Here is a 13,807-nt window from a genome sequence, read left to right on the forward strand (position 1 = left end):
TAAATAATAATACAAAAATAAAAATAATTTAAACAAATAATTTAAACAAATTAGTAAACTACAGTTTTCTCTGCATTTTGCAAAACATTTCTGGGTTTGAATGTCTTGAGTGGGACGAGTCACATGCCGGCTCTAACAGATCGCTGTGGGGATCGAACATACGGGATGAAGATGGTTGCATAACCTTTAAAGTTGCTGATGGGGAAATGTTATTACCTTTCAGCAGATGCAGGAAACTTGCCAGTTTCTATGTTAAATTCAGTTTACAGTCTGAAACTACATATATACATATGCTACTTTTTAAAGGTTTATATTCTAAGGTTCTACGGTTTATATTTTCATGGTTTGAATTGATATTCTTCACAAAAAAGTAGAAATTCATAATACCTTTGGGGCGCTAAGAAGTCATTGCAGGTGACTCAGGTTCGAGTCCTTACCGTGCAATTTCTGAATCTTATAAGAGTACAGTTATTGTATAAAAGGCAGTTTATGTACGTCTTCTCTTTCTCTCTTTTTTTGTGGTAAATCTGCCACAAGAAGTCAATAAACAAAATGGCCTTCTCAAATTAATATTTAACATCATAGTCCACCTGTGAGGGCGGATGATCTGCCCTCCCATCTCAATACTTTTCACTAGGGCATAAATGTTAACAGTTAACTATAATCACGCAGGGAGGACAGCAACCCTGTTGGAACATTAATCAGGTAAGAGCGCAAACATCCTCACAGTTTAAGGTTGTTCATAAACTCTTGAGTAGGGATGATGGCTGCAATTTGGCTGCCACGAGCTACCCACTTCAAGTGGCACACTCAGGAGGTTTTGCATATGTCACTATGACCTTCTTAGCAACACTTTAGTTTTATCTCCAAATGTTAAAATTTCATCTTAAGTTCTGGATGACATTATTCTCAATGTCAGTGATTTGAAAGAATTTTGTGTGAAAGTTTTGTAACCTTGGAGATAAGACTGGCTAAAATAATAATCATAGTCATAATAACCCTACATATACTTATAAAATTGAAAAAATTGAAAACAATGAGCAGCATAAAGTGCTCACAGGCTCCAAAGAAATTGGTCAAACTAGTTCAGAAAAAAAGGAAAATATTTGGCACTTTGTTCATCCATCAACTTCCGCTAAAGCAGAGGTTCTCAACTGGTCTGGCTTTGGGACCCATGAAAAGCCATGACCCAAATCATGAAAACTTAAACAATGAACTTATTTTTTAAAATTTTTTAACTAATTTTAAAACTCAAATTGTACAGAACTGACACAAAAAAATAAGTGCATTAACTGAAAAGTAGTTCCAAAAAGGCTTAGAAATATTTAGCTTTAGCTGACTACCCACTAATTGAATATACAGTATAACAAGCAGCAGAGGTGTCAAGTAACGAAGTACAAATACTTCGTTACCTTACTTAAGTAGAAATTTTGGTTATCTATATTTCACTGGAGTAATTCTTTTTCAGATGACTTTTTACTTTTACTCCTTACATTTTCACGCAATTATCTGTACTTTTTACTCCTTACATTTTAAAAACAGCCTCGTTACTCTATTTCATTTCGGCCTTTAAAAAAAAACTATCCAGTTAAATTGCTCCATCCGGATAGAGTGAATTTGGTTGTGGTTGTTTCAGATGTTCTTGTCCAGTTTTGTTCTTACATCCGTTCCCTCAGATTCCTGCAACTAAACTTGGATGTACATTCCAATAAGCATTAGGATAAATGATAACATGCCTCTGAAGTTTGACTTTTTGCACCATTACAATACTTATAGGCAACTAGTCATCATATCTTCTGCTCTCTGAAACACATGTTAATGCTCAATAGTACACATATATGGTTCTTTAATATATTTGCATTATACTAAGATGCATTCATTTTCAATGGCTTTTGTCCTTAATGGCTTTTTTCCCCCTTACATTACTTTTACTTTTATACTTTAAGTAGTTTTGAAACCAGTACTTTTATACTTTTACTTGAGTAAAAAACTTGAGTTGATACTTCAACTTCTACAGGAGTATTTTTAAACTCTAGTATCTATACTTCTACCTGAGTAATGAATGTGAATACTGAAGACACCTCTGACAAGCAGTGCACTAGTAAAGCTATTCAATCACCGAATCAAGATGATAAAACTGATGTAGCAATCAAAACATCATTATTAACAGATTCAGTGGGTGTTGTCCTGCAAAATGCATGAAAAAAAAAGTGCAACAACTGAGAAGTAGTTCCAGAAAGACTTAAAAATACATAGTTTTACTTGAGAGCTTTCCCTTTACCTGTGGAAAAGACCTGCAACCCATTAAAGACAGGTCCACGACTTGTGGACCCGAACCACCAGTTGAGAATCACTGCGCTAGAGCATGTTGTGGGAAAAGTACTAGACAGAAGTGGGCGTTTACCTGCTGGTGGGACTGATGAAGGTGAAGGAGATGAGCTGGTTCCAGAAGGGGTCATTCCCAGATATGGACTCCGTGCCCACTAGGGCCTTGAGGCTGGGGTTATCAGACAGCTCACTGACCTGGCTGGTGTTGGCGCCCATCTTTCCAGCTCCTTTCAGCCAGACCGGACTCTCTTCACTGACTTTTCCTTTGACATAGGTCAAGTCCTGGTCAAAGGGAAATGCATTAGCATTCGATATAATTACCCATATTGAATAATTATACTACAAACAGCTTTTAGTTCCTTCACAGGCGGAAAGACCTTTTATATTTTACTTATTTTATTTATTTAAAGGTTTAGATTGCAGGGACAATGCACATTAATAACACATTTAAACCAATGTAAAATGTGCCGTTGTTGTGCCGGATTCAGCACCCCTGCCGTGAAAAGCTCCCCCTCGTCGTACACACTGTTTAGCGTCCAGTTTTGTGTTAATGATTCATGTTTAAATGCGCTCATGGATTCCACAATAGTCATACTTTCCCACAATCACAGTCACAGATAACAAAAATCGGGTAAATGGTTATTGATGTCATTAATTAATAGCCTGCTTACTGTGTTGTCTTCCATAATATTTGTAAATATATATAATATAAACTCCTAAGTATGCGTTTGTGTGAGTGTGTATATATAAATATATTGAAGTGTCAGTGTGTTGTTTTTTTTCTTGGTCTACTTATCATTGAATATAAACTCCTAAGTATGTGTTCATGTGAGTGTGTGGAATGAGAATATAATTTTTGTCATTGTGTGTACGACGAGGGGGTGCTTTTCACGGCAGGGGTGCTGAATCCGGCACAACACCGGAATTAGCCAAAAAGGCTATTTTGCATCCGCTGTCCCTGGACTGTTGTAAAAATAGTCAACCTAAAAGAAGGAATTGTTAGATGCAATCAATAAAACATTTCCGAATAAAAAAGCTATATCAGAATAAAGATTAAGAGGTAAAAACTAAGCTAAAATACATAAACACACAGGTGAACTCATCCATCCTCAAATTCAATAATGTGTATAAGTGGGCACATTCATTCCCTTGAGTTTAAAAGGGTTCATAATCAAACATGCTTGAACACTATTGAAAGATGCCGACGTCCATTCCAGGATCAATTTTGTTATACAGGATGTGTTTGTTTTCTGACACACCTTTTGCACACAGGTTTAACCAGCTGCAGTGAACTAGACCATAATAAAAGTATATGATGCTGGTTAACCATGAAGAATAGTTTGTAGTTTTTAATATTATTAATATATAATTAGTTATGTTCAAGGCAAAAAGCAGAATATTGCCTGAAAATATACAACGTTTTTTTGTGTTTAGTTCAGAAGATAAGGACCATAGGAGGAAATTTGATTTTACACATCCGTTTGCACGAACTACTTTAAAACAAATGTGTATTTCAGTATGTGGTGTAAAATTATGGAACTCCTTAACAACTGATTTAAAGGATTGTAAAAATATTCACCAGTTCAAGAAATTGTATAAAGACAACACAATCAGACAATATGAATTTAACGGGTAAAATATCTTTTGTTTTTTGTTTTTGTATTGTTGGTGAGTTAGTGTGTATGTTTTCTTATTTTTTTGTTGTGTTTTTTCATTATTTCTTTTTTTTGGTATTATATAAGTAATGATTGTTGAACAGACGGACAGACCATCTTCATATTAATGTTTTTATTTTTTTGAGAAAGGGGCTTGGTATATAAGGCTTTCTTCTTCTTGCCCCTTTTCCATCATGGAATGGAACATATATCATTTCCATGATATGGAATAAATAAAAATGAAATGAAAAATTAAAAATATTGTTTTCCGTTAGAGACTAGAGACTTTGACCTTATTTGGGGACCTTTTTTGGATTTTTTGCCTTTAATGGACTAATGATGTGAATCATCGACTATATTAATGAATGTGTTTACACAGGACTTGATTATTTAATGTATTATTCATTTTTGTTCTAGTATTGATAGACATATGTTAAATAATTTTGAATGATGTAATCTATTGACCATATGAGGGAGGGAAGGGGAGAGGGTGTGCTGTTGTTTTTTATTTTTATTATTATTATTATTATTATTTATTTATTTTGGTTTAATTAATGTTATGAAAAGTAAAAAAAGGGGGGGAAATATTGATAATTATATTGTTATTGTAAATCTTATTTCTTTTTTTTTTAATGCCCTCAATAAAGACATCTATACAAAAAAAATGAAAAATATTATTTTATTAAATGTTATTATAATATTATTATTAATTATTATTTCCAGTGTGACCACACATCGCTTTGAACGAGCCAGAATCAGAAGCTTTGGCGAATTTCAACCCAATAAACAGACTGACTCTCCCCCACAAAAAAAAACGTTATAAATAACAGCTAAATACATATCAGATTCAGCATTCTTGATCAGGTTTGCTCCAGAGAGCTGCTTGTTTCTCATCAGCTGACCGCTCGGCTTACCTGTCACAAATGCTTCTCGCAGTTTCCTTCTCCTCCCAGTACAGTTAAGGGTCAGATGTTTTTTCACTCTTCCCAGTAATAGTTAGTCCTGCCCTGGATTTTAATCAAATGCCTTTAAAAGAGGCAAATTATATATTTTGGGGGTAGAAATTTAGACATGTAACTTTGGTCTACATACTCCTTTCCTCCATGTTTTCCACGTCGCCACCCCTTACGTAATGACGACAACACTACATCCGTGACGTTTGGAGTCCCTGAATAGCTGTTGTAAAAAGAAACACACGATTGAGCATACACATTTTCATTCTTTTTTTAACCCAAATTTAGACCCAATTAGATATTTAGTCGATATAATATGACAAACAATACGTTTTAAAGTAATAAATATAAGGCCTAGTGTTATTTCCTTTTAATTTCAGACACAGAGAACTGAGCACGTACTTCAACCATGGCTTATATGGAAAAAATGTCAAATGTTGTATTTTATAAAGTGGTATTGTTTAAAACAGACGCTAAACTAAACCGAGCTCGATCTAATCAAGTGTAACCTGACATGTGTAACACTATTCCCAAATACAACCAACATGAAATCTCCTTTTTCCGAGGCAAAGGGAACGCACCATGCTCAGACGTCGCTGATTGGTGGAGCTGCACTAAGACCCGCTTCAACCAACACGCTCCGATACAAATGACTAGAATCAGGTGTTTGGATGCAGGGAAACATCTAAAACATGCAGGACAGTGGCTCTAGGATAGACCACTGTTATATAAGTTTGCAGACTTGATCTTATACAGTACTCGAGTTGAGGGGGGATGAGGGGGATGGCATCCCCCCCTGAAATAAAAACGGTCCAAATCATCCTCCCTGTAAAACTGCCATCCCCCCTTTTCCATCCCTTATGTCATTTCATCAATGAATGTGGTTTTACTGCTTTTTCAACATTTAGAGTCATCACCAGAAAAATAACACCAGAAAAATAACTTATTTGACCATTTTCACCTGTTTCAAGTAAATTTTCACTTGAAATAAGTAGAAAAATCTGCCAGTGGGACAATATTTATCTTCTTATTACAAGCAAATAAATCTTGTTTTAAATGTAATAAGATTTTTTTTAGTAAAATGAGACATTTTAACTAGAAATAAGACAAATATTCTTTTGAGTTTTTGCAGTGATCCATTTTACTTATCCTGTGAAGGACAGAGTCATATTGCTAAGTTCAGAAAACTGTTTTTTTATTGTTGTTTTTTATGTATTTGATGTAAGCCCAGTGGATATTTAAAGCTTACAGAAGGCTGCATTTAACTGCTGCTATGTCATTCCTGCAGTATTTCTGCAGGTGTTTTGGTCAGTGCTATAATTTGTAATATATTATATTATTTGTAATCAGCACAAATTATCTGTCCCCATATGATAAAATCCACCATCCCCCCTGATTTTTTTTTTTACAACTCGAGTATTGATCTTATAATATGAAGGGTTTCCTTATATTTTTAAACATTACACAGGAAGTCACTGAAGACATTTCTGGGATCATGGCCATTCACCTGCAGTCCATAGTAATAGGACTGAAATTTTCATTCCTTTTTTTTTTTTTTTTTTTTTCAACACACACAAAACCCAGGAGACACATATGGATGTTCTTTGCAAAATACTAATTTTGGAGAAATGCTCAGAGGTGGAAAAAGTACTGAAAAATTGTAATGGAGTAAAAGTATCTTTACTTTGCTTAAATCCTACTCAAAGTAAAAGTAAAAGTACTCATCTAAAAATGTACTCGAGTAAAAGTACAAAAGTACTTCCTTTAAAAATATAATTTGAGTAAAAGTTACTTTCAGTTATTTAATGCAAAAAAAGGATGAGTCACGAATCAAATCCAGCACAAGTTGTTTTAATTAACTTCGAGGCATATTAAAGTACACATCCACACTTAAAAAGTAAAAGCTCAGCTGAGCTCAGTAACATGATCCTTTTAGTAGTATTCAAGTATTCAAACACTAAAATAAAGTGCCCAATGCCTGCAGGATCCTGCTATTCACAATAAACCAAAATAAAATGCCCACAAGATTTTCACCATAAATGTTGTACTCAGTAACGTGAGGGGCTTCAAATGTAGCGAAGTAAAATACTTGGGTCAAAATGTACTCGAGTAAAAGTAAAAATTACATATTTCAAAAACTACTTAGAAAATTACAAATTACTCATAAAAAGTACTCGATTACAGTAACGTGAGTAAATGTAATTTGTTACTTTCCACCCCTGGAAATGCTTCAGCACTTCCTAAACCGGTAGATGTGTAAAGATTTGAGGGTGTGGGTGGGTTTTTATGGTCTCCGTAACAATTTTGCAGATATTTACACTTCTTGATTAAATCTTTATTGTCATTATTATATAACAACAAAATTAAAAGTGCCAACAGTCAGTGCTAAAAAATAAATAGATAAATACTATAGTATATAAAACATTCATAGGCTACACAACACAAAATAAAACAAATAATTGATTAAAACCAATAATTAAAAATAGCCTACACATGCACACAATCCATATCAGCAGAGGTGTCAAGTAACGAAGTACAAATACTTCGTTACCTTACTTAAGTAGAAATTTTGGTTATCTATACTTCACTGGAGTAATTATTTTTCAGACGACTTTTTACTTTTACTCCTTACATTTTCACGCAATTATCTGTACTTTTTACTCCTTACATTTTAAAACAGCCTCGTTACTCTATTTCATTTCGGCCTTTAAAATAAAAACTATCCAGTTAAATTGCTCCATCCGGATAGAGTGAATTTGGTTGTGGTTGTTTCAGATGTTCTTGTCCAGTTTTGTTCTTACATCCGTTCCCTCAGATTCCTGCAACTAAACTTGGATGTACATTCCAATAAAGGTTAGGATAAATGATAACATGCCTCTGAAGTTTGACTTTTTGCACCATTACAATACTTATAGGCAACTAGTCATCATATCTCCTGCTCTCTGAAACACATGTTAATGCTCAATAGTACACATATATGGTTCTTTAATATATTTGCATTATACTAAGATGCATTCATTTTCAATGGCTTTTGTCCTTAATGGCTTTTCCCCCCCTTATATTACTTTTACACTTTAAGTAGTTTTGAAACCAGTACTTTTATACTTTTACTTGAGTAAAAAACTTGAGTTGATACTTCAACTTCTACAGGAGTATTTTTAAACTCTAGTATCTATACTTCTACCTGAGTAATAAATGTGAATACTTTTGACACCTCTGCATATCAGTTACAGTGTTTTTTTGAGTACATTGAGTTTTGTTACAGCTGTAGGATAAAAACTATGTCTGAATCAGGTTGTTCTTGTTTTTATTGCTCTGTACCGTGTACCTGAGAGAGTCCAGGGTGAGAAATGTGCTTTGTGATCTGTTGGGCCTTTTTAATACAGTGGTTGCTGTATAAGTCCTTCAGTGAGGGGAAGTGACGCTTTGTAGAGCCTTCCTTTGAGCCACACACAGATGCAGGACGTCAGTATGCTCTCTATGGAGCACTTGGAGAATGACACCAGCAGTTTTTCCTTGATATTGTACTTCCCGAGGACCATCAGCTCTTTGCTGGGCCTTTTTTTGTCAGCCCAAAGGTATTTAGTTTCCATGTGAGGCCCTGCTCAATATGGACCCCCAGGAAACAGAAATCAGCTACCCTCTCCACCAAATCTTCCCCCAATGGTTAGTGTTATAAGGTCCATTGTTTTCTTTCTCTAGTCTATTATGAGCTCTTTAGTCTTTGTTTCCCAACCCTCACTCTCTGGTGTCGACCAGTCAGGAAATCTGGGAGACCCAGGTTCCTTACTTAACCAGTGCGGAGGGAGGATGGTATTAAAAGCAGAGCTGTAGTCCACGAATAGCATCCTGACATCCGTGAGTGCCACTGGCTCCTCTGCCAGTGAGGCGTTGCCTCTGCAGCTGCTGCAAGGTCGGCCCTGTAGCTGGTGAGATGCTAGATTCCCTGCCTGCTGGTATTGCTGTCAAGATAGCCCTCCATCCTCCTCCTGGAGTCAGATTTGCCCTCTCTGATGCCTGATGCCTTTTTTCCCCCAGTTTTCTAAATCCTGGTGAGACATAATCACTATGCATAAACACATTAAAGGCTCAAGCTTATTTTCCAAATTAAAACTTAGATACAAGCTACACACCAACATTTAAGTTTTGGTTTCTGGCATTCAGCATCAGTCAGCAGCTGGACAATGACTTTCAAACAACTGAAATGAATGTCCCTAAAATTAAGACTCAGACGAGACTTAAAGAATACATTATTTTGTAATAATAAAATGTATAATAATGAGATGTATATATGATCATATATAATAATCAGGAGTTTCTCAATTCCCATATTATTGGTGCAAACTGGGTTTTATTAGAATACTGAAGACTCTGGCTGCAGCCTCTAAAGAATATTGTGTCCTCAGAAATATATGATCACAACAAAGACAGCATTTCCCAAGAAACTGGTTTCCCAGATTTTGAACTTGGATATATAAAAAGTCCCTCTAGAGAATTATTTTAAACCATAATGTGCAGGTAATGTCCTGTTAAAAGTACTTTTATAGGCTACTGTAAAATAAACCGTCAAAAAAATGTTTCAGATATTCAGTTTCTTTGCTTCCTGTTAGACTTGCACTTTTGTCTGCTTCTAAACTTTTGAACAGAGGAGTATTTAAACTCTCTTAAGTAACTGAAACCTCTATTTTTCTTTTGGAGGTGGACATAAAAGTATGACTGCTTTCTAATAAGCTTTATTTTCAAAATGATGATCACTCAAGCATAATATTCTCTTTCGATAGATTTGATACTTCACGTAAAAATCTGCAGCAATCCCCCATCTTCAGCAAGCTTTAATGAAATATTGTGTTACCGACCAAAAAATATTGTCTTAAGTAGCACAAAATACAAAGGTTACATTTTAAAGTGCTTGTTTGTAAAGAAGCAATAAATAAGCATTTCTACGCTTGAGAATTTTCTTTAATGTGCCATCAAACTGCAAGTTTGACACAAAAAATAGATTTAATAGAGATAGAGATTCATTATTAAATGCGGTAAATACATTGATTAGCAAAACTGTACCAACAATATGCATGAAAAAGGAAACAAGTTTTTAACAACAGAATAAAATTAAAAAAGAAAAAACACTCCATTTGACAAAGGCTGATAAGTTAATTAATGTTATCTACATTTTGTGAATGGAATACATTTAAAGATGTCAGTCTGTCTTCTTATCTGCTGCTATAGCTGATCCATTGGCAGTTGTCTCGCAGTTGCTCTCAGGCTGAAACACAAGAGAATATTTCTGTTGAACTATCCATCAGCAAACAATCATTGAGTTGTTGTTTTTTTACAAGTATATTCTATATATTTTAATAGTGGTTTAAGTTGTACAAGAGAAAGGAAAACGGCTGAGAATATTGTCACAATATAAAAGAAAATGTTTTTTATTTACTGCTCAACACAATGGCTTTGAGGATGTCAAATCTCACCAACCAATTTGATGATTACTAAATATATCACCAATATTCAATTCTGTTAACATTTACAATGTAACAGTTTTAAAGATGGCTTCTTCTGTTCATAAAATGAAAAGCAAGTTTACAACACTGTGCATCTTCTTCAACAACAGTGTGTCTTCAAGGCTTCGTCAGATCTGCTGCAACACAGATCACTACAGGAGATCATTCCTGCTCACAGCTATAACTATCTAAAACAACATACCTAAAGACACTTAAATACAACACATCATTTCCCATTACAGATTAATTAAGTATTCCTAATTGATTTTACCTTGCAAATCCCATTACTGTTTGCGCTGGTTTTCTGATCACTGGTGCCAGTATCCTGTACTGCTTTTTTGGTCCAAAATGTGCTAATGAAGGGTGAAATGATGGGATAGATAATCGGCTCCAGGAACCTCTTGTAGACCCACAACAGGACAGGAATCACAATGCAGGGAATGCACACCATGGCTCTGCTGTAACAGGTCGTCTACCAGGAAAAAAGGCTGAGAATGAAGGAGAAAAGACATTATGAAAAGGCAATAATGTCAAGTTTTCAGTAATCAATCATATATTACGTTATTGCATTGCTTACATTAACATAACTAAGAATGGCAACCAAGATGAACCACCTTAGGCCCTTGAGCAAGGCCTTAATCCTAATTGCTCTATGGTGGGTCTCAGATGTAAATCGCTTTGGATAAAAGCGACTGCTAAAATGACAGTAGTAGTAGTAATTAGTGCATTTCAATAAATAGGTTAAAGAAGTCTAGAATTTTGCAAAGACTTTATTTTCACCCAACACTGGCTAATTACCCTTGGGTTTTTTTCTGACCCAAATGTTATTGAGTTTGTAGCTTTCAAAGTCACAGAAAAAGCATCCATGCACTCCCAATCAAGTCTACAATATGGGAGAGTCAGAGGTGGGGCAATTAATGCGTATGGATTTTGTTACGTTGTTTTTTTTTGTTTTTTTTTTTAATTTGAAAAAAAAATTTTAATTTAATTTAAATTTCCTTTGGCAGTTAAAATCAATTTCTCAGTGTATTTTATACAACATTAATGTCAGGCTTTGCTTCGAGGCATGAAATTACACAAGGCTGATCTTTCAAAATAACACGGATTCTGCAAAAACTACACAACACTCACCTCATATTTCTCAATTTCTCTATAGTGTAGGCAATAATTTAATCCATGTTTGAATAATTTTAAGTATTGTGGTGTTTGATTCGGGCTTCAACTAATGTTATAAAAGGCCCAAAAGCACATGTAAATGGTCCTTATTGGCATGTTAACAAATTGAGTGCTTCAGGAATCACAAACTGTATCTAAAAGGCTTCCAAACTTTCCATTTTCTATACCCGTGTAATCCTGTACAGGCATTGCAGGGCTACACCTTGGACACGTCGCCAGTCTATCTATCACAGGTGATGTTGGATACCACAGATTTCTTTTCCGATCCGATATTGAGTAAAACTCAGGCTGGTATCTGTGATACCGATTCAATACTGATACATTGTGCAAATACACTTAATGTGCCCAGTAAGTCTAAATAAATTGGTGTATTTTAGACAGCTTAAGAATACAAGACATCCGTTATTTAGCTATTTATCTTACATCATACTTTTGTCGATTAGAAGAAAGACAGGAAAGAAGTTTAATGAAAACACTGGTGATTAATGATCAAACTGTCACAGATCCAACTATGATTGCCAGAGAAATAGTTTCCTTCTACAGTAAGTTATATTCCTCATCTTTCTCTAGAGATGATGCTGACAACTTTTTTAACTATATCAAAGATCTTATTCCAACTATAGAAAAAGAGTTTGCAGATTTATGTGATGCCAATATTTCTTGTGTTGAACTTGACAGTGCCGTTACCAGTTTGTCAATGGACAAATCCCCAGGGAGTGATGGTCTTACTGCAAGTTTTTATAAACTTTTCTGGGATTTATTAAAAGAACCATTCTCTCTTATGTTAAAAGAAGCAACTGGCAATATCATATTTCCCTCTAGTATGAAACAAGGAATAATAACTCTGATTCCAAAACCGGATAAAAACCCAAAATGTTAGAAAGTCTTAAGAGACCGATCACCGTATTGAACAATGACTACAAAATTGTAACCCTCATTTATGCTAGAAGATTAAAAGATTAAAAAGCACTTGCACAGAATCATAAGTGACTCCCAATCTGGCTTTATGAGGGGTAGATCTATTCACAACAATATTCGCTTAATCCTCGATCTTCTAGACTATAATAATTTAATAAAAGATGATGGTTTTATTTTGTTTCTGATTTTTATAAAGCGCTTGAATCAATTGAGCACCCATTCATTTTTCAGTGTTTAAAATTAATTTGATTTGGTGATAAATTCATAAATATTCCTATATTCCTAAATATTTCCTCCCCGCTGCCATCAGACTCTATAACCTGGCCGATCACTGTAGCTAACGGACAATAATATCATGTAATAATAACGCAACAATATGACTCTGTGCAATAATCATATGTGCAATATCCATGCAACATCTGTCTACCTCACACTCTGTTTACCTGCTTTTTTGCACTGTTTTTCTTCCTTTGCACTATTTTCTTCTTTTATCTTATTTTTTTTTATCTTTATATCTCGACTACAATATGTATATTGTGTATTGTGTATATACTGCCCATACCGTCCATATTTTTTAATTATATATATCTTTTACTTTTTAAATTTTTACCCCCCTTCCCCGCATCCATGTGTGTGTGTGTTTATGTGTGTATATGTTAAGTGTACTGCTGCCAACACAGGAGTTTCCCCCATGGAGGGAATGATAAAGGTTATCTTATCTCTTATCTTATTATATCCTCGAATCCCTTTATGAAAATTCAAATAGCTGTATATCTTTACCAGAAGGCACATCACCTCGATTTACAATTAAACGAGGAGTAAAACAAGGCTGTCCTATTTCTTCAAAATAGCTACAGAAATGCTTTCTATCCTTATCAAAAATTCATTGATGACTGTGTCATCAGTCATGAAGGCCAGAGAGCCACATAAGTGAAAATGTAAATGTTTTACTTCAAGACAATCAATGTGTATATATACTGAAAATATTTAAAATAAATACATGTACTTAAATTCAGTTTTGTGTTTTCATTTAGGCTCCATTATAGGAATTTCATATATAGGAAGGTCCACAGCATTTCAGTATCAACAAAGGTAGCAGCACATAATTGTAGTTTGTAAGTAGCTGACAGGTAGTTATTTTACATTTCCAGAGGTGTCAAGTAACAAAGTACAAATACTTTGTTACCTTACTTAAGTAGAAATTTTGGTTATCTATACTTCACTGGAGTAATTATTTTTCAGATGACTTTTTACTTTTACTCCTTACATTTTCACG

The 13,807-nt window shown here is 34.6% G+C and overlaps 1 protein-coding gene across 1 annotated transcript in view; it reads right to left on the reverse strand.

The window, feature by feature from the left end:
• dym (dymeclin) overlaps window positions 1–5,099 on the reverse strand; it is a 104,269-nt gene extending 99,170 nt beyond the window's left edge. Inside the window, exons 1-2 of the mRNA XM_061733261.1 lie at window positions 4,898–5,099; window positions 2,405–2,610 (exon numbers count right to left, since the gene is read on the reverse strand). Coding sequence (XP_061589245.1) covers window positions 2,405–2,544 — 140 coding nt within the window. The 5' untranslated portion in view covers window positions 2,545–2,610; window positions 4,898–5,099. The remainder of the gene's footprint in view (window positions 1–2,404; window positions 2,611–4,897) is intronic.
• Between the last annotated feature and the right edge of the window lie 8,708 nt (window positions 5,100–13,807).

The sequence above is a fragment of the Cololabis saira genome, chromosome 11, assembly GCF_033807715.1.
Source record: "Cololabis saira isolate AMF1-May2022 chromosome 11, fColSai1.1, whole genome shotgun sequence".
NCBI classification, from domain to species: domain Eukaryota; kingdom Metazoa; phylum Chordata; class Actinopteri; order Beloniformes; family Belonidae; genus Cololabis; species Cololabis saira.